The sequence below is a fragment of the Moschus berezovskii genome, chromosome 17, assembly GCF_049115385.1.
Source record: "Moschus berezovskii isolate FMDL1 chromosome 17, NW_MosBer_1.0, whole genome shotgun sequence".
In the NCBI taxonomy this organism is placed as follows: domain Eukaryota; kingdom Metazoa; phylum Chordata; class Mammalia; order Artiodactyla; family Moschidae; genus Moschus; species Moschus berezovskii.
The window spans coordinates 12,163,378-12,183,191 of NC_142476.1; the positions used below are offsets into that span (position 1 = coordinate 12,163,378).

General features: G+C 59.5%; 2 protein-coding genes across 4 annotated transcripts in view; one reads left to right on the plus strand and one right to left on the minus strand.

The window, feature by feature from the left end:
* The window catches only part of KDM5B (lysine demethylase 5B), a 76,038-nt gene extending 73,927 nt beyond the window's left edge, over positions 1 to 2,111 (minus strand). For all 3 annotated transcript variants that reach the window (XR_016039537.1, XM_055418918.2, XM_055418917.2), the window contains exon 1: positions 1,776 to 2,111. Coding sequence is in view for 2 of the 3 variants with exons in the window: in XM_055418918.2 (XP_055274893.1) it covers positions 1,776 to 1,964 (189 nt within the window). In the remaining variant the exon portion in view is untranslated. The remainder of the gene's footprint in view (positions 1 to 1,775) is intronic.
* A 9,623-nt stretch (positions 2,112 to 11,734) lies between these two features.
* Positions 11,735 to 14,117, plus strand: LOC129551032 (alpha-1,3-mannosyl-glycoprotein 4-beta-N-acetylglucosaminyltransferase-like protein MGAT4E). The gene is made up of 3 exons (XM_055418778.2): positions 11,735 to 11,893; positions 12,175 to 12,304; positions 12,970 to 14,117. The coding sequence occupies exons 1-3, from the start codon at positions 11,735 to 11,737 to the stop codon at positions 14,115 to 14,117; spliced, it is 1,437 nt and encodes a 478-aa protein (XP_055274753.2).
* The last annotated feature ends 5,697 nt before the right edge of the window (positions 14,118 to 19,814 follow it).

Sequence of the window (19,814 nt, forward strand, 5' to 3'; positions counted from 1 at the left end):
ATTTCCTATCTCCTGGTGTGTTGGTTTATTTCAACTATATGAAACCACTTGTTCACAGAAAACGGTTTCTAAAACAACCATTGCTTACACCCTCATCTCTTAACAATCCTTTGTTCCAACAAGACGCTTCTTCAAGAGCTACAACTTCTGGAAAGGTTTCTTTTTGTGGTTATATCAACCGTAAGTACTGCCAAACTCTTTCCAATTGGCACAGGAGTTTCTTAAACAAAGGAGGAAGCAAGCCTCCGCCACACAAAGGCGGCCTCCGCCACACAGCACCGGTTGCGTGCGTGGAGTGCGTGTTTGTGCCTCAGTAACACCCTTTCTCGGGCTGTGATATGTACCTCTCTCAGTACAAAATGGTGGCCATCATGTCTGTCAGACGTTCAGAATGGGGCAAGGCAGAAAGATCCCACGTTTTGCAGGGCTTACAATTAATATTCTGGCCAAGATGAGGAAATGAGTAGCCAAGCCTCGTCAGAGCAACACTACCTTTTTAGGAAAAGAGCCGTCCACAAGGCACAGGATAAGAGAGTGGCTCAAGGGTTTACCCCAGCCCCAGTGCACCACAATACCAACATGGAGGACAACTCACTCCCAGGAAGCGACTGCACGCATCTGGGCTGCCGACAACTCACTCAAGTGGCCTGGTTTCACAAGACATCCCCGCTGAGGCAAACGCACTCTCCGCATTCAGCGGCCCCAACGCACAGAGCTCCAGGGCCACCTGTCCGCGCCCGCCCTCCGCCTCCAGAACTAAGCGCTGGGCCCCGATCCCCGCACAACTTCTGCAGGCCGCTGGCTGCAACCGACGCGCACTTCCCCTCGGCAACGGCAAGCAACCGCGTCCACTTCTGAGAGAGGCCCCGCTCTCCAAACGCCGCCACACCGGCGGGCAGCCACTTTCGGAGGGAGGAATTCCGTCTCCGCTGCAAAGTCCTCCAAGGAAACCCGGGCGTGCGCGGCGCGCGGGGCGGCGCGGGGCCTCCCCGACTCGGGCTCCGCGCGCACCGCGCACGCCCCGCCGCCGAGCGGGCCCCGGGCCGAGGGGCGGGGCCCCGCACGCCGCCCGCCGCCCGCCGCCCGCCGCCCGCCGGCCGTTCAACCCGCGGCCAACGGCCCCGCGCCGCCCAACCGCCGTGCGGCCGCCGCGGCCCCAGCGGGGCGCAGCCCGGGCCCGGGGGAGGGGCCGCGGCCGTTGCGACCGTTGCGGGCGGTCCCGGGACCAGCCCCTCAGGCCCCCGGGCCGCGGCTGCGCGGGGGCCGACTCCGCGGGCCCGGCCAACTCTCGGGCCGCGGGGAGCCCAGGGGCGGCCGCCAGCGAGGCCCACGCTCACGCCCCCTCGGCCCGGCCCGCGGCGCCCCCGCGCGGCGCCGCCGCCCCGCCTCGCCCGCGGCCCCGCCTCGCCCGCGGCCCCGGGGACCTGCCGGGGGTCCGCGGCGGCGCGGGGCACAGGGCCGGAAGGTGGGGCGCCAGGTGAGGCCGCCCGGACGGCCGCCGCCTCCACACAAAGGACCAGGGGCTCCGCCGCCATATTGAAAACTTTCCTCCTCGCGACAACTCGCGGGGCGCGCGCCGCACCCCCGGCCCCGCGCCCGCGGCCCCCGCGCCCGCCCGGCCGCCCCCGGCCCCCGCGGCTCCGGCGCACGGCCGCGTCCCGCCGCCGGTGCCCGCGCCTCTCCGCCCCGATCCGAACCCCGGCCCGGCCGCCGCCCCCGCGCCGAGGCCCGGCCGCCCGGGCCCCCGCCGGCCGCGCGCCCCGCTCGGGACTCACCGGCGGCGGCCGCACCTTGCAGATCCCGGTCTGCTCGGCTATGGGCCGTATCTTGTGGATGAAGGCGAAGGGGTCGGCGAACTCCTCCCAGCTGGGCTCGAAGACCGGGCACTCGGGCGGCGGCAGGAACTCCCCCAGCGGGCCGGGGCCGCCGAGGGCCGGTGCGGGGCGCGGGCCGGGGGCCTCCATGCTCGCGGCGCCGCAGACGCGGCTGGGTGGCCGGCCTCGGCCTCCTCCTCCGCCGCCGACTCAGATCCGGCTGCTCCGACTCCGGCTCCGGCTCCGACTCAGACCGACGCCGCCGCGCCGCGCCAGCCACGCCGTGCGCCTCCGCCGCCACGGCGAGGAAAAGGAGTCCCACCCCACCCCCACCCGCACCCGCCCTCGCCGAGCGCCCGCCCCCGGGCCGGGCGGGGCGGCCCCCGGGAACCGATCGCGGCCTCTCGGGCCAGCCCAGCCGGCCTCCGCTGACCGTTGACTGCGTGCCAGAGTCCCCTCCCTCCCTCAGGAAGTTACGGGTCTGGGGGAGAGGCTGGACTCACGGGTGGACCCTCCGTCCCGCCCCGCCTCGTGGGAGGCGCCCTGGTGGAAGTCTGCGGACATGTGGTCAGACCTCCGGGGGTGTGGGGGCCGGAGGCGGCTTTTCCAGGTAGAGGGGACAGCTCGGACGTGACAACAGCCTAGAGGTGAGAAAACACCAGGAGGATAAGAAACTAGCACTCTGTACTAGGTCTTGTGCACGTGCTTTCATGATGAATTTTTAATATAGACAACAAGCATACGAGGCCGGTACTCGTTTCTATTTTACACATAAACCCAGCGAGGCGCAAGTTGATCGGGCCATTTGCCCAAGCTGCATATAGGCCAACAAGTGGTGGAGACACCACCTAACCGGAAGGTAGGGTGTTGCAGGGAAGAGTGCTCCTTGAGCAACAGGACGGCGGGTGTGGACAGTGGTATGTTACCCGCTTGCATCTGCGCTTCATCCCGCGCGGGAGTCCCTGCTAGTGTCCCCATTTTGCAGAGGAAACAATAAAGGCACAAAAAAGTTCAGTAACTTTAAGAGATGGTAACACTTTTGACACATTTGGGGGCTGGGGGTGGCGAGGATAATGTCCTGCCCCAGAAAAGGGAAGAGACGGAATTCAAAAAGTAGAACTTCAACCCTAAAAAGATCTCTTTCCTCTAGAAAGGAGCCAAACCCACGGAGGACTGTTCGCCAGGGCCTCCTTGGTAGGTAGGTGTCAACCGAATCCTAGTCCTGCTGTTAGATTCCCCAGAAGAAAAGTCTCTTATCCTTGAGGATCCTTCCTCTAAAAGGCCGCGGAGGGGAGAATCCTCCTCTTCAGAAAGCTCTGAAGTAAACCCAAAGGTCCTTGGAGAAGGCAGATCTTCCCCTTGCTGTCTAGGGCTTTAGGATATTGCTAAGCCAGGGCGACGAAGGCTGAAGCCAAGGGCAACTGGCACCGTATTGAGTCGTCAGTGTACAGAGTGTGAGATCGCAGCTTACAATGTGCTCGAGTTCACAGAATCTAGCTGGGGGTGTAGAGGAATCTGCTGCATGAAGTTTTAACTTGGCTGAATATTTGAAAATTTTCACAATAAAACGTTGCGGAGAGAAGTCCTCGTTGTTGCTCTTTGCTTTGGGCTCTAGAGGGTCTTGCTGGGGTGGGTTTCCTGTCCGGTGCTCTCTCCCGGGAGCAGAGTTAAGACTATCATCCCACTGAACACTGGCATCCTCCGAGCCAGGTAGGCAAAGCTCCGAGACCAACTCCGGACACGCACGGATTACGGCCGAGAAGCAGGACAGCGCGCCCGCCCCCAGCTCCCCCCGGGCCGCCCCCGCCGCGCGGCTTCCCAGCCCCGCGCCCGCCACTTCCGGTGGAGCCCGGAGCCGCGGGGCTCCGCGGCCCGCGATCGGGGCAGCCGCCGCCCCTCCCCGCGGGCGCGCCGCGCAGCTGAGGGAGGGTCGACGGCTGCGCCGCGAAGGGAGCTGGGAGGCGCCGCGCGGCCCCCGGGGACGCGGAGGCGCTCCCAGCCCTTTATGATGCGTGTTTACATGCGCGGAGGGATCCCGCCAGCTGACAGCCGCGCCGCGCCGGCCCTTCTTTTTTTAAAGAGCCCGGCCGCGGGCGCTGATTGGCCGGCCGGCGCGGGCGCTGATTGGCCGGCCGGCGCGGCGTTCGGGGGCGGGGCTCGCGCTGCATTGTCTGCTCCGCGGCGGCCGGGCGCCCAGGCGGCCGCGCTCGCTCGCGGGCGGAGGTCCGGCGCTCGGGGCGGGCGGCGGCGAGGCGGGAGCGGCCCGGCGTCGCGGCCCGGGCCGGGGCCGGCGACGGGCAGCGCCGGAGGCCGGAGCGGAGCCGAGCCCCATCCGGGTGCCACGTCTCCAGCAACGCCCCCTCACCCGGGACGACAGCCCGCCCCGCGGGGCTCAGTCTGCGGCCGCGGCATCTGCGCCTCCCTGGAGCCAAGCACACGGCCTTGGGGTCTCGGGCCTCCCCCCAGTCTGCGCGGAACCCCCGGCCCGCGCCCCGGGCCGGCCGCCCGCTGTCTGGGCGCACCGCGTTCTTTCCGGAAGCCGCGCTGCACACTCGCAACCCAGCGCACGACGTGGTCCCGCGCCCACCCCCGACTGGGCTCCGGGAGCGGAAAGGCCGGCTCCCCTGCGGGCGCGGCCCGCGCGGCACGTAGCGCACGTGGAGGGCCGCTCGCGCCCGCCGCCGCCTCCCCCGGCTTCCGGGGCGCGCGGTGCGCCTACGCTCGGCGCCGCGTCCCTTGCACTCCACCCGTCCCTCCCCAGCCCTGGTGGGCCTCCTCTCTGCCCTCCTTTCCTCTGATTTCCCCGACGCACAGTCCGCTTCCCGGCCAGCTCACAGTCCAGCTCGGCTCCTCCCTCTGGTTCGCTGTCGTCATCCCCCACCCCTCTGGGGGCCCTGGAATGTTTGGTGTCGGATGTCCCCGGTGGAGACAAACCCACAGACCCCGAGACCTCAGGCTGAGCTGCCGCCTCGGTGGCCTCCGTGTTTTACTTTATTTTGTGCACTCCCAAACGTGTCTCTGTTCCTGCACCTTTAACTCGGTTTTGTCTTTTTCCCCCTCCGTCCCTGCCCTCTCACCCTGGGGACTGTAAACCGCTGGAAGGGAGGGAGCCCAGGCCTCCAGCCCGGAGCAGAAGAGGGAAAATGGCCTTTATGATGGTCCGTGGCTCCGTCTGGCGGAGGATGGAGTTTGAAACCGGACAAGGAGAGGAACCTGGCCCCACAGAGCCCACGCTCTGGGCTGAGCCCTGGTCATTCCCCCTTCGCTGCCCGCTCGGTGCCGCCTGAAGTCTCTTCGGTGGGACTCGTGCGCTCCCGGTTCTGCCCCACCCCCGCCATGGGCCCGTCCTTGCAGGTCCACTCCCACCGTGACGACGGGGCTCAGCCCTGGGCTGCTGGCCCTGGGCAGCTGGGTCTGGGTCCTGATAACTAAACACCTTTTCCTCCTGCCCATTCCCCCTTCCTGTCCGGTCGTGGGACCCCTTCAGCCTGGAGGGACCTGGGGTCAGGACTTGGAGTCACCTGGCTGAGGCGTGGGGCAGGGTGTGGCGGCGTCCTCACCCCAAGGGTGTTTCCTCCCATTCAGGTTGGGCCGCTTTGGAGGTTCTGGGCTCTGCTGGGAAAAGCTGAAGAGGCGGAGAGTAAAGTACACGTCCCTGTTCACCCCACAGCCACTGCCATCACCCTAAGAAAAAGACTGGGGGCCCTCAGGTGGTCCAAGTGTTTGGAATTATCTGAATCCAGGGTGAAAGTCGTGCAACAGGAATAAAACTTTCCTTCAGAGCTTCCCGGAGCACTCCCAAATTCACCATGCTCATTTGAAATCCAGCGCTCAACCAAATCCTGTCACATGTCCAGCACAGGTTCTGACAATCCTGACGCCAGCTCTCTTTCTCCCCTCCGCTGGCAGGGGGCACCTGGAGACACTGCGGGACCGGGAACCAGATCACCCTGTGGCTGGAGTGATCCATAGTCTGTTGGCCACCCCAGGCCTGTGAAGTAGATGGGTTGTTGTTGTTTAGTTGCCGAGTCCTGTAAGGCTGTCTTGCAACCCCATGGACTGTAGCCCACCAGGCTTCTCTGTCCTTGGGATTTCCCAGGCAAGAATACTGGAGTGGGTTGCCATTTCCTTCTCCAGAGGATCGTTTCAACCCAGGGATCAAACCTGGGTCTCCTGCTTGGCAGGTGAATTCTTTACCAATGAGCCACCAGGAAAGCCAAAGTATAATAGATGGGTAATATTAATAAACTGGAAAATTCTGAAAGAGATGGGAATACCAGACCACATGACCTTCCTCTTGAGAAACCTATATGCAGGTCAGGAAGCAACAGTTAGAACTGGACATGGAACAACAGACTGGTTCCAAATAGGAAAAGGAGTACGTCAAGGTTGTATATTGTCACCCTGCTTATTTAACTTATATGCAGAGTACCTCATGAGGAACGCTGGGCTGGAAGAAGCACAAGCTGGAATCGAGATTGCCAGGACAAATCTCAATAACCTCAGATATGCAGATGACACCACCCTTCTGGCAGAAAGTGAAGAGGAACTCAAAAGCCTCTTGATGAAAGTGAAAGAGGAGAGTGAAAAGGTTGGCTTAAAGCTCAACATTCAGAAAACTAAGATCATGGCATCTGGTCCCATCACTTCATGGGGAAACAGTGAAAACAGTGTCAGACTTTATTTTTGGGGGCTCCAAAATCACTGCAGATGCTGATTGCAGCCATGAAATTAAAAGACGCTTACTCCTTGGAAGGAAAGTTATGACCAACCTAGATAGCATAGTAAAAAGCAGACATTACGTTGCCAACAAAGGTCCATCTAGTCAAGGCTATGGTTTTTCCAGTGGTCATGTATGGATGTGAGAGAAAGCTGAGCACTGAAGAATTGAGGCTTTTGCACTGTGGTGTTGGAGAAGACTCTTGAGAGTCCCTCGGATCTCTGGAGATCCAACCAGTCCATCCTAAAGGAGATCAGTCCTGGGTGTTCATTGGAAGGACTGATGCTGAAGCTGAAACTCCAATACTTTGGCCACCTCATGTGAAGAGTTGACTCACTGGAAAAGATCCTGATGCTGGGAGGGATTGGGGGCAGGAGGAGAAGGGGACGACAGAGGATGAGATGGCTGGATGGTATAACCGACTCGATGGACATGAGTTTGGGTAAACTCCGGGAGCTGGTGATAGGGAGGCCCGGCGTGCTGTGATTCATGGGGTCGCAGAGTCGGACATGACTGAGCGACTGAACTGAACTGAACTGAATATTAATAAACAGTGAAAAGCCGTGTCTCAGATGGAGAAACTGAGACTCAGAAAAGCTTATTAGGCAAAGTCACACAGGTGGTAAGAGAACTGGGGTGGAATGGCAGCCCTGGACCCTGTGATCCTCCTGAAGCACGGTGAGGAGTGAGGACACGGGAACCCCACCCCAGCGCTGACCACCAGCGGCCCTTCAGCTGCCGGCATGAGTCCGCTCCCTCCCCTCGAAGCCCCGACGGCCTCCCGCGCCCTGACTGTCGTCCGCAGCACCTGTGCTTACATTCTAATGGCTTCACACAGCAGTGCTCACCCTAACCCAGTGCTGGTTGAGACCCGTGAAGCAGGCTTTGTAACCATTATGGATTCTGACCTTTGACTGGAAACATGCTGCTAGCAGGTTAGTGTTTCCTGTTTGGCAGCTTTCAAGAAGAGGTAGATGGAGTAGTTTCTCACGCCCACCTGCAGGTTTGGCCGCTGCTCCTCCCCTCCCTCTCCTCTCCATCCTCTGTAGGCCGTCCAGCTCGCATACAGCCTCCGCTTGTCTTGTCTGTCTCTTTGGTTTGCTTTTCACTGTTCATTCCTCACTGTCACCCTCTGTTCATCCTCTCCTGCCTCTGCCCACAGCCCTTCAACTAGAGGGATCACTTCCCGCCCCGTCTTATCCCATCTTATCCCATACAGGCGCCCAGTATAAAGCCAGGACCTAGCATAGTCTCCGACTCTCCCAAGACCTGACCTGAAACAGAGGCCAAAGACTCAAATGCCTAACGGGACAGAAAAGTTTCTGAAGAAGAGAATGCACTTCCAGCTTACCGGGGCCATCACTGCTCAGGCCGGGATGACATCAAATTGCAAAAGTCTTAAGTGTTTATACAGTCTCTCCTGATTTTAAAATGTTCAATCTAATTTCAAAAAAACAGTGTGTGGGCCAACCAGACAAGCCTGTGGTCCAAATGTGTTCTGGGTGGAGCCACCTCCCTGGAGAGGCTGGGGGTGGAGGCGATCAGTTTGCTGACCTTAAAGAAGAACAATGGTTACCAAGGGAGCACCAGTGGAGACACCCAGCCAGGGACGCTGCAGGGACAGAGGTGCCCTCTGGACCCCTCTCCCCTCCTCCCAGCTGGGCATCAAGTTGATGCTTGTGGGCTGGAGGGAGAGCTCTGACTTCCAGCAAAGTGCAGAGCCCACACCCAGGATACACTGTGGCAATAGGCACAGCATCCCAGGTGGTCACCCCTACCTGCATGCTGCAGAGGAGCCTGTCAGGGCTTAATGTGTATTTTCACTTTAAGTCCACTATACTTCAATTTAAAAATGTGTCTTTCAACCTCTTTCACTATCGTTTGTCTCCTCTAAAGCGCTTATAGAAGTGGGAATTAGATGTCAAGATGCGGAAATGTTCTCAAAGTGCTATGCTCCTGTTTAAGAGTCTAAAAGTAAAATCTGGGTGGCACATAGGAATAAAGGGATCCGGACCTTTCAGATATGATGGAAAGGAAGGCAGTGCTGGTCTCCATGGTTGAAAAATGGTCATTGTCCCTTATCACGAAAGTGCCTACGTTTACTGAGTGCTTGCTATAAGCAGACATTTTTCTGTGGATGATTTCTTTTCACCCTCATAAGGATTTCACCGAGAGTAAGCATCGTTATCTTTTAGTTTCTAGATGAGGAACTGGGCTTCAGAGAGACTGAGTCCTTTGGCCAAGGTCACATGGCCAGTAAGTCTAGCAGAACTAGATTTCGGCCCAGGTCTGAGTCCAGACTCAGCTCTTACCCATCACTCAGGAGATGCCCTTCTCCAGTGAGCTGCCTCTCCTGGCACTGCAGTGTCCCTGGAACCCAGCGTGCGTCTGTTGAAGGGGTAGGTGGCCACTCATCCTACCACATAATCCCAGTAGCTAGCGATGCAGCACATATTTGCTGAGCCAGCACTCTGGGCCAGCACTGGGCGGAGCGCTCTGGAGGCAGCACGGAGTGAAGCGAAGGCCGGGCCCTCAGTCCAGTGGCCAGAGACAAACAGCGCACGCGCAAGACAGCTTATGGTGGCCAGAGACAAACAGCGCACGCGCAAGACAGCTTATGGTAGAAGCGAGTGCAGACGAGAGAAGACGTGGTAGCCAGTGGGAGGGTGGAGGGGGTGAGGTGCTTTAACCGTGATGACCTGAGGCCGCGTGGAGAGCCTGCATGCTGGGAGGAGTCAGCTCAAGGAAAGTCTCCGAAGGAAAGTTCTAAGAAGACCACATGCCAGCACTCGAGAAACAGCTTGGTTTGTCCAGAGGATAAACCTGGCGGGGTAGGGGTGGGAGATGGAGTCAAAGAGGCAGGCAGAGGGCCAGGTCAGGCAGGACCGTGGAGGCCACAGTCTGGAGTTTCAGCTCCGGTGTAAAAGGCCCCTGTGTCGTGGGGAAGGAAGGCTGCAGGAGGGCAGGGTGGGGTGGGGTGGTGCCTGCCAGTCAGGTGGTGGCAGTGGTCCAGGCAGGAGATGACGTAGCAGCAGACACGGAGAGAGGGTCGTATTCCAGATGCTTTGGGGGAGGGAAAGATAACAGAACTAAGTAGCTGGAATATGGAGTGTTAAGGGGAGAGAGGTATCAAGGATTTTTCCCATGAGGAGCTGGAAGAATGGTGGTGCTATTTACTGAGATGGGGAGAACTTGGGGAGGAAGAGATCTGGCCAAGTAGGAAGACTCTAGCTCTATCTCGGCTCTGTTGAAATGAAGACACCTCTTACCCAAATGGAGACGGTGAATCGTCAGATCCTTCAGAGCTCAGGAAAGACGCTGGGGCTGGAGGTCAGACCAGCCCTAGCAGTATATATGAAATGCTGGATATATGCACACACTGCATACGTGTATGCATACACGCACATGGGCACACGCATGTTCACGAGTATTGTACACAGTAAAGTCTGGGACTGGGGCAGAGCCCTGCGGTGCACGACAGGGCTGGCGGGGAAGAGAAAAGCCAAGGAAAGAGCCTGGGAGAGAAGAGTCAGCAGCAAGAGCCGAGCCGGGCAAAGTGTCTGGAGCAGGAGGAGGCTGAGGGAGACGAGGAGAGGGAAGTGGGCTGATTCAGGGCGGCAGAGCTTCTAGCACGGCTGTGGAGGGGCAGGACTTGGAAAGGACATTTCTTCAGGGGGTTGCTCTTTTACCCACCGGAAGACGGTCGGCGTCCTTTTGACAGTGACGGAATGGCCCAGTAGGGCAAGAATCGTGGGTAGACGGCCGGAGCAAAGAGCGTCCTCACGGAGCGAGAGCAGGGAGCCGGCCACCCGGGGCAGGAGGGGCCTGGCCCGGGCCTCTCAGCCCAGCCCATCCCACGGGGGGAGTCCTGGCCAGGTGTCCCCCTGACGATGGGGCAGCTGGCTGGGACACAGAGTGGCATCACAGAGGGAGCCTAGCTCAAGGCTGGAGCACCGGGGGAGGGGGCCCAGTTTGCGGTGCCAGGTCCTCCAGCACCCCAGCTCCTCTCTCTCCTGCTCGTCCGGGAGCCTGACCCGCTCAGGGCTGCAACAGGGCAGTGCCCCACCCACCCCGACCCCCCGGGCGGCCAGTGAGTGACAGGTAACCTGCACGCCAGGGGCAGAGGAACAGGGCTGTTCACTTGAGGGTGAATGCCTCCGGCTGTCGTCGGAAAGTCTTTTATTCAGTATATGTATCCATGTATTCATGGTCTACGAAAGAGAAGCCTGCTTCTGTCACATGTACTGATTTGTATCTGAATTACCCATCAGGCTAAAAGTCCTGGCTTAAGAAAACCTGGTAAGAAAAGTTTAAGCCTTCCTGCCGTATGTAAGTACTGTTTTTATAACTCTTATCAAAAAGCTAAATGGTTAAGGGAGAAAAGCATGGTCACCTCTACCAAAATACTAAAGTGGCAGGGAGCCATGAAACTGGGGGAAGTTGGAGAATATTGCAGCCCTGGGAGCATCACAATTACCAATGACGATCCCTTCTCTTTTGCGTACTGACTGCAGAGAAAGGATGGAGCGTGGGAGACGAGGTCTATGACGGCCTTTCTTCCGATCATTTAGAAACAATCAGAAAAACCCTTTGTCTCTGGGGGAAGGACAGAGTCAGGGAAAGAGCAGCATGCGAGGCTTTGCAGGCTGGGCCCGTCCGAGTTCCTGCAGCCGTCAGTACCGAAAGGGCTTTTCTTTCACTCTGACTTACAGAATTTTGTTCTGATCAACGTCTGTGAATAAGATTAAGGGTTGGAATAAATTAAGGATGTCCTTTACAAAAAGTAGGAAAGGCATCAAATTGCTCAGCACTTAGCAACACTTCAAGTTCAGCTATTTTAATAAATAGTTTGACTTTTGTTTAAAAAAGTAGGAGTGGGTGGTAACCATCTGTTTTCTAAGATAAACAGGCTTCACTAATGAAGGCCCAGTAGACCATGATCGCTGGAGCAGGGAAAACTCGGAGAATTGGAATCTCCAGACAAACCTGCACAGAGAGGGCAGCAGAGGGCCCAGAGCGGGCGGCCTCCCCTCTGCCCGCCGGGAAGCGGGCTCCGGTCCCGGCTCAGACGGAGGGCAGGCGTGGGGACTGAGTGCGCAGTGGTCAGAGGGCGGCTGGGAGGGGCGGGCCTGCGGGAGACAGGGGGAGGCGTGGACGGGGGAGCCCTGCCGGCCTGTCACCCTCTCGCCCAGGAGCCGCCATGCACTGTCCCCTCCGGCGCTGCTGTGTCGTCTCAGTGGGCCTCGGGGCCCTGTGGCTCCTATTCACGCTGGAAGTCCCCAGGGAAGTTGAAGACGACCAGGACAGGATGGCTGTCAAGGTCCAAGTGGCAGCCCTGCCCTCGCTGTGCGGGTTCAGGGTGGGTGGGGGGTGTGGACAGCACCTATCCCTCTCACGGGAGAGCAGGAGGCTCTGAGGGGCTGGACCCACTGGTCCACAGAGAAGCTGATTCCCCCCCCCCCACCATATTTGTTAAGGTAAGGAACACGGCAAGTACTGTGTGAGCCCTGGATACTCTGACCGGTGGTGGTCAGACGTCCTGATACCGTGCTGGGCTCACTCTGGGGGGAGTGAGCCACTCTTTCCCTGGAGGAGCTCCGGGGAGACCACTAGCGATAAAGCCCGTGCTTTCTATGGCAGAAGGACCAGATGTTGCCTCTGCCAGCACCCCAGGAGGACAGCTACAGGAGAAGGAAGGACCTGGGACCACTAGAAGACTGGCAGAACCTCACCTCCAAATACCTGGAAAAACTCCAGCAGAGAAGGAAGAGTGAGTTCCAAGGAGGGGAGTGGGTCCCCTGGGAGCAAGAGGGTCAAGAGGCAGGAAGAGAGGGCAGGGTGCCCGGGTGTCCGTGGGCCAGGCAGACAGTCCTTTCCCCGTCAGGGCACCTGGTCTCAGGGATGAGGAGCAAGGAGGGGGAAGATAAAGTGGCTGCTCCCGGAAGACAGTCTGAAAGCACCTGGGAGGAGGGGGGCCTTCGGGGTACACAGCTGGACTGGCCCAGATCACAGCTCAGGGGTGCCGGAACCCCTGGAGCCACGCAGGCTCCACAGAGCTGAGGCGGGGCTCGGGCTCCTGACTTCCAGGAGAGGGGCTCCTTCCAGGAGACCTTCTTTAAAGGAGAGCTTTGTGAAGATGAGCTAGGTAAAATCAGAAGGAATGACAGTAAGTGTAAAAGCAGCTAATGTGTGTGCTGGGCACTTAAACCGCGGGCAGCAGAACCGGGGCTCCAGGAAGCCTGGAGGCCGCGGAGAGCAGCACTCCGGCTCAGGGCTCCTCAGGCTTGGGCGGGCACGGCGGGTCCCTGCTGACCGTGTGCAGACGCAGAGTCCCGATGGGGGCCGCGCTACCCCGGCAGGGCCTGCGCGCCACTCGAGGGCGGGAAACGTGCGCGGGCCGCGCGCCGCCCCTGACGCCGCCGCCTGCCTCCCCAGCGTGGCTGACGGTGGGCGTCTCCTCGCGGCCGCGGCCGGGGAGCGACACCGGCGGCCTCCTGCACACGCTCCTGTCGGTGTTCCGCGCCACCTCGAAGGCGGAGCAGAAGCGCCTCACGGTGCTGGTCCACCTGGCGGGGGCCGACCCCGCCTGGCTCGGGGAGACCGTCCTGCACCTCTCCAGCCTCTTCAGCCCGCAGATCTTGGCAGGGCAGCTGCTGCTGATCCACGCGCCCCCAGAAGCCTACCCGCCCGCGGGCGCCCGCGGCGCCGGGGCCTCCGGCCCGGAGCTCAATGCCGAGCAGAACGTGGATCACGCCTTCCTCATGAGCTCTGCCTCGAAGCTCTCGGAGTACTTCCTGCTGCTGGAGGACAACGCCTTCTGCGCCCCCAACTTCATCAGCCACGTGCAGTGGAAGGTGGACACGCTGCGCTATCAGCCCTGGGCCTTCCTGGAGTTCGCCAACCTAGGCGTCCTGGGCAAGCTCTTCCGCAGCGGCGACCTTCCGACGCTGGCCCGCTTCCTGCTCCTCTTCTACCGGGAGAAGCCCCTCGACAGGCTGCTCGCCCACTTCCGCGTCCTCCTGGCCCAGAAGGACCCCATCCTGTGCACGCCCTTCCTCTTCTACCACAGGGCCACCTACTACCCCCCGAACGACAGGCAGAAGGCCTCGGGCGCGCGCAGGAAGAGCCCCCAGGCCCCTGACAACCCACCGGGAGCCGCCTTCACCGACATGAAGGTGTTCGAGGTCCACTTCCCCTGGGAGGCCTACACTCTGGACGAGTCCTTCTTCTGGACCCACAACGTGAGTGCCGGCAACCACCTGACCGTCATCCTGAACCAGCCGGCCGACCTGAGGAGGGTGCAAGTGCTGACGGGCACCATCGTGGATGGCAAGTATGCCCTGGAGAAGGGGCAGGTGGAGCTGGGCTTCGGGCCCGAGGGCATGCCGCAGCGCTGCTCCAGCTTCGTCCTGCTGGGCCAACTCCTGGAGGGGCAGCTGGATCAGGAGGTAGTGCCCAGGTCCGCGGGGTACCAGGTGAGCTGTGTGAAGCTGCTGGCGAACGCCAACCAGGCGGGTGGGCTCATCGTCAGGCACATTTACCTCTGGGAGGAGCATGCCAGAGATGCGGGACACTCAGGATGAAGACAGCGGGAAGACAATGAAACATTAAAATCTTGCAGCCTTGTCATTCCAACCTGAGTGATCTGGGGGTGGGGGAGGGGGCGTGCCAGGGCATGAGGGAGAGAGGGAAGACCGTGTAGTGCCAACAAGATGCTCCACCGGCTCCTTCCTTTTTCTCCCCAAACAAGGGACTCTTACAGGCTCTCTTTTCCTGGGCCAGATGTGGCTTAACCCAGTTTGGGACAAGGCCCTGGTCACACCCAGAACCTTTCCTGAGGTGCTGAGGTCAGCTCAAGGACAGGGTGATGGTGTGTGTTCTCTCACCTGGAGGGGAGGGGTAACGGGAGGGGAAATCATGGCCAGGCCCTGGAATTCACACAGAAGAAGCTAAGAAAGGGTCTCTCATGAGAAGTCAAACTCCTGAGGCTCTGGAGTTCACAGACACATGGGCAGCCGTGAAACGAAGCCCTTGGCCCTGTCTTTCTGAGCTGTTCTGTGGCGCCAGCCCAGTCCCCTCCTCCCTCACAGACGACTGCGCAAGTTTGCCGGCAAGCATCAGCTTCTGAGTCCCAGTGCTGCTGAGACTCCTCCCCGTTGGTAACGACAAAAACAGTCAAACCTAGAGGGGTTTCCAGATCTCCTCCTTAACTCTCTGCAGCAATACACAGTACAAATTAGTCTTTTTGACTCCGTTCATCAGAATTACTGAACACCTACTATGTTCCAGGTTTCCCAGGTGGCACTAATGGTAAAGAACTCACCTGGCAATGCAGGAGGCTGAGAGAATCGGGTTGCGGGTTCAATCCCTGGGTCAGGAAGATCCCCTGGTGGAGGGCGTGGCAACCCGCCCCCCATGCTCTAGGCTGGAGAATCCTATGGACAGAGGAGCCTGGGGGCTACAGTCCATGGGGTCGCACAGAGTCAGACACGACTGAAGGGACTTGGCAGGCTCGCACGACTATTCCAGGGGCCAAAGGAGCTCCTCTTGGGGCTAAGAAGTACAGGACCCCTGAGGAGTATGGCCCTGTGTTAAAACTTCACTGGGAGCTTAGGAAGGGCTTTCTGGAAGTCCTGGTGTCTAAACCTGACCTACCAGATTTTCGGAGAAGAAAGCCAGGCGATGAGGAAGGTTCAGGAAGATTTTCCAGTAAAGGAAGCAGCATGGAGGGACGTGGGCCAGAGGTGAGAAGGAGCCTGGCTTACTGGGGAGAACCACTCATTTAATGGGGCGGGACGTGGAGGGCGAGCTGGAGCAGGGGTGAGGCGGAAGGTGCAGCCGCGGGGCTGAGAAAGAGCCAGTTTACAAAAGGCCGTGGGCAGTTCAGGGGGCGAGGGCGACCTCTGCAACAAGCGGTGCTGGGACAGCTTCATGTCCACGCGCCAGGGAGCGCAATGTGGCTCCTACCTCACATTACAGTAAAGATGAACCCAGAACGGATCTAGACCCAGATGGAAGAGCTAAAAACTAAAGAGCTCTTAGAAGAAAACAGAAGTGTAAATTGTTGTGACCTTGGATTAGGTGATAGATATGACACGTGATTCATGGGGTCGCAAAGAGTAGGACACGACTGAGCGACTGAACTGAACTGATGACACCCAAAGCACAAGTCACCAAAGGATAAATAAACTGGTGGTCGTGGTTGGTGGTTTAGTCATTAAATTGTGTCCGACTCTTGGGACCCCATGGACTGTAGCCCGCCAGGCTCCTCTCTCCATGGGATTTCCCAGGCAAGAACACTGGAGTGGGTTCCAGGGGATCTTCCTAATACAGGGATCGACCCCACGTGTCCTGCACTGCAGGTGGATTCTTTACTGACTGAGCCACCAGGGAAGCCCCAGACAAATTGGACTCTATCAAAATTAAAAACTTTATGGTTCACAGGATACTGTCAAGAAAGTGATAAGATAACCCACATAATGGAAGAAAACCATCTGCAAATCATATCTGATGAGAGATGGATATCCAGAATGTATAAAGAAAGCTCACACACAATAATAAAAAGACAAATAATACAATTAAAAATGGGCAAAGGATTTGCATAGACATTTCTCTGAAAAAGATACACAAATGGCCAACAAGCAAGTGAAAAGGCACTCATGGTTGGTCATTAGGGAAATGCAAATCAAAACCACATTGAAACACCACTTCATGCCCACTAGGATGGCTATTTAAAAAACAGGAAATAAGTGTTGGTGAGGTGTGGAGAAACTGGCCTCATACGTGCTATTGTTCAGACACTCAGTCGTGTCTCTCTGCGACCCCATGAACTGCAGCACACCAGGCCTCCCTGTCCATCACCAACTCCCAGAGTTCGCCCAAACCCATGTCCATCGAGTCGGTGATGCCATCCAACCATCCCATCCTCTGTTATCCCCTTCTCCTCCTGCCCTCAATCTTTCCCAGCGTCAGGGTCTTTTCCAGTGAGTCGGCTCTTCATGTCAGGTGACCGAAGTATTGGAGTTTCAGCTTCAGCATCAATCCTCCCAGTAAGTATTCAGGGCTGATCTTCAGGACTAACAGGCTAATCTCCTTGCATCCAAGGGACTCTCAAGAGTCTTCTCCAACACCATAGCACATGCATCCTTAGCAGAGTTGTAAAATGGGGCAGCCGCTTTGGAAAATGTTTAACAATTCTCAAAATGTTAGAGTTACCAGCAGTTTCTCTCTTAGGTCCGTATGTACTTAAGAAAATAAAAACGTACATCCACACAAGGGCTTTCACAGGAATGGTCATAGCAACATGGTAATAATCCAAACGTGGAGAGAATCCAGAAGTCCATCCCAGAGGAACAGGGTAAGTGACACGCGGTGCAGCGTACAAGGAGGGAACTACTCAGCCCAGAGAAGGGCTGGAGCACTGACAGGCGGGAACCTTGAAAACTCTGTGGGCATCAAGGAAACCAGTCACCAAGGCCGGAGCGCTCCCGGCTCCACTTGAGAAGCCGGCAATAAGCAGGTCCAGAGGGACTGGGACCCGCGGGTGAGGCAGAGCTGACTGTGGTGATGGCTGCACCCTGTGAGCCTACTGCGAACCGCTGAATTGTGTCCTTGAGAAGAGTGAGTTTGGGGGTGTGTGAATTATGTCTGGACAAAGCAGTTACTTGTTTAAAGCTGCAGAAGCCAGTGAACGGGCTTGGAATGCCCCGGCGGCAACAGAGGCCACAGCGGCTCTGAGCAGGAGAGGACGCGGCGGTGGGTGCTTTGGGGAGGTCACCCCGGGCGCCCCGCGGGGCAGCTGCAGGGGTTCAGGATTGGGAAGCCCATGAGAACTAACAAGATGGGGGCTTCCTGGCGGTCCGGTGGCTAAGCCGCCACACGCCCGGTGCAGGGGCCCGGGGTCGATCCCTGCTCACGTGCCACAGCAGAGTTCACGCGCTGTTACTAAAACGCAAAGCAGGGCCCCGCCCGCCGCAGCGAAGCCCCGGCGCAGCAAAGGGATAAGGCGCCGAGGAGACATCCGGGAGCACCGCGAGCGGCCGGCGCCCGGCAGCCTTCCCTCCCGCAGCGGGCCCCGGACGGAGCGCCTACCACGCGCCCCTGACCGCGCGCCGCCTCGGCCGCGCCGCCGTCGCTCCACCCAGCCCCGAGCGCGGGCAAGCTCCAGGCCTTTCCGACGCCTCTTCCTTCCGCCTTCAGGCAGGTCAGGGCCTCACCTGAGGGGCGCTCAGGCGCCGCCCAGGGCCGGCCACCCTCGGGGGCTGCAGCCCGCGCCTCGGCGGCCCTGCCCCGCGGAGGACGCCGCCTCCCCGGCTGAATGTCAGCCCGGCTCCTGCGACAGCAAATTCTGCAGTTTAGTCCGGTTCTGACGTTGGTTACCTTACCGGTAAACTCACCGCCCTAAACCGGGGAAACATGGTCTGTAAGCTGCTGACAGCAGGACCCCCGGAACTGCTCACCGAAGGGGGCTTGGTCCAGCCCGCTCGTCCGCCCGTCGGTGTGCTCCAGCGGCGGGACTCGGCTTTCCCACCCTCGCCCAGGCTGCTGCCGCCCGGGTCAGGCTGTGCGGGCCGCGGGCAGCCCCCGTCCACCCCCGAGAGGCGCCGGAGAGCCTCGGGAGGGGCGGGGAGGCCGCCCCGGGGTGGCGGCCGACCGCGGAGGGAAGCGTGCAAGCGAGGGCCCCACAGGCCCGACAGCTCCCGGGGTCCAGGGCCCTCAGCAGGGCCGCCCTGGGAGGGCCTGCCCAAGAGGGAAGGCGCAGGAGGAAGGCGGGAGGCCTCCTCCCCTCGGTGGCCCGCTGCTCTGGGACCCCGCTGGACGTCCCGGACGCAGTGGCACCACCCCGAGGCCAAGGACACACAGGGGGCATACGGCTCCCTGCGGCCTCCACGCTGGGGGCAGGAGAACCGGGGGGATCCGACCCCTGGGGTCCCAAGTGGTCTCGCATGTAGGATGCAGACACTCAGGGCTGCTGAGAAAGCAAGTGGGGTCCATGTGTGTGAGGACCCGGGACTCGCAAGAGCCCCTCGCGATGGTTCCCCGGGGTTCTCCTGCCTGCAGCCCCTCCCTCGTGTCGCCGCTGCCCTGAGCTCTTCCCAGGGGCCGGGGCTCTGCCGGCCTGCGCTTCCCCATGACCTCTGCCCTGGCTGGCCGCAGGTCAGGCCAGTGCTCCCTCGCCACGTGCAGCCCTGCTGCAAGGGCCCTGGAGCGTGCTTCCTGCCCCAGGGACTGCCTGGCTAGTCCCTGCACCCTTGTCCCCCAGGCCTCGTGTGGTGCACGGCAGGCCCTCCTCCCTGAGCCTGAAGTCCCCGCTGCACCGTCTGCCCCACGCTTTGTCCTGCTTGGACCCAGGCTGTCCTGCCGCCCCTCCCTCTGCCCTTCCACATGCGCGTCCTGCCCACTATGTCTGCTCTTTGCTCTCGTGACCCCAGAAGACCGTGGTCTGTCACCCTCTCACCTTGCCTTCAGGTTTGGGCTCTTCAAGACGCTTGCTCCTTGGAAGGAAAGTTATGACCAACCTTGATAGTACATTAAAAAGCAGAGACATTGCCAACCAAGGTCCATCTAGTCAAGGCAATGGTTTTTCCTGTGGTCATGTACGGATGTGAGAGTTGGACTGTGAAGAAAGCTGATCGCCGAAGAATCGATGCTTTTGAACTGTGGTGTTGGAGAAGACTCTTGAGTGTCCCTTATACTGCAAGGAGATCCAACCAAAAGGAAATCAGTCCTGGATGTTCATTGGAGGGACTGATGCTAAAGCTGAAACTGCAATACTTTGGCCACCTCATGCGACGAGTTGACTCACTGGAAAAGACTCTGATGCTGGGAAAGGTTGGGGGCGGGAGGAGAAGGGGACGACGGAGAATGAGATGGCTGGATGGCATCACCGACTCTGTGGACATGAGTTTGAGTGTACTCCAGGAGTTGGTGATGGACAGGGAGGCCTGGCGTGCTGTGATTCATGGGGTCGCGGAGAGTCGGACACGACTGAGCGACTGAACTGAACTGAACTGAACTGAGGCATGGTTGGGGTAACCTGTCGGCCAACCTCCTGGCTCTCCCAGCCCTCCCCCTAACCCAGGAGCAGGGACTATCCAGGCTGGAAATCAGTTTCCTCACTTGCGAAACACAAATGTCACCTCCCCAAAGAGCCGAGACTGCAGGGGACTCACTGCCTGAGTGTCAGGCTGTCATGCACTTCAGTAGAAGGTCAACACGATAGATCTGTTCACCTTCCAGCCCGTCGCTGGCCTCGTCGGGGTCCCCAGAGCTCAGAGTGT

Bases quoted from the DNA above. Each gene is read 5' to 3' on its own strand.
- LOC129551032 (XM_055418778.2), top strand. From the start codon at position 11,735: ATGCACTGTCCCCTCCGGCGCTGCTGTGTCGTCTCAGTGGGCCTCGGG. The intron at 11,894-12,174 runs GTGGGTGGGGGG...TTTCTATGGCAG, and splicing joins CCTCGCTGTGCGGGTTCAGG to AAGGACCAGATGTTGCCTCT. The intron at 12,305-12,969 runs GTGAGTTCCAAG...CTGCCTCCCCAG, and splicing joins ACTCCAGCAGAGAAGGAAGA to CGTGGCTGACGGTGGGCGTC.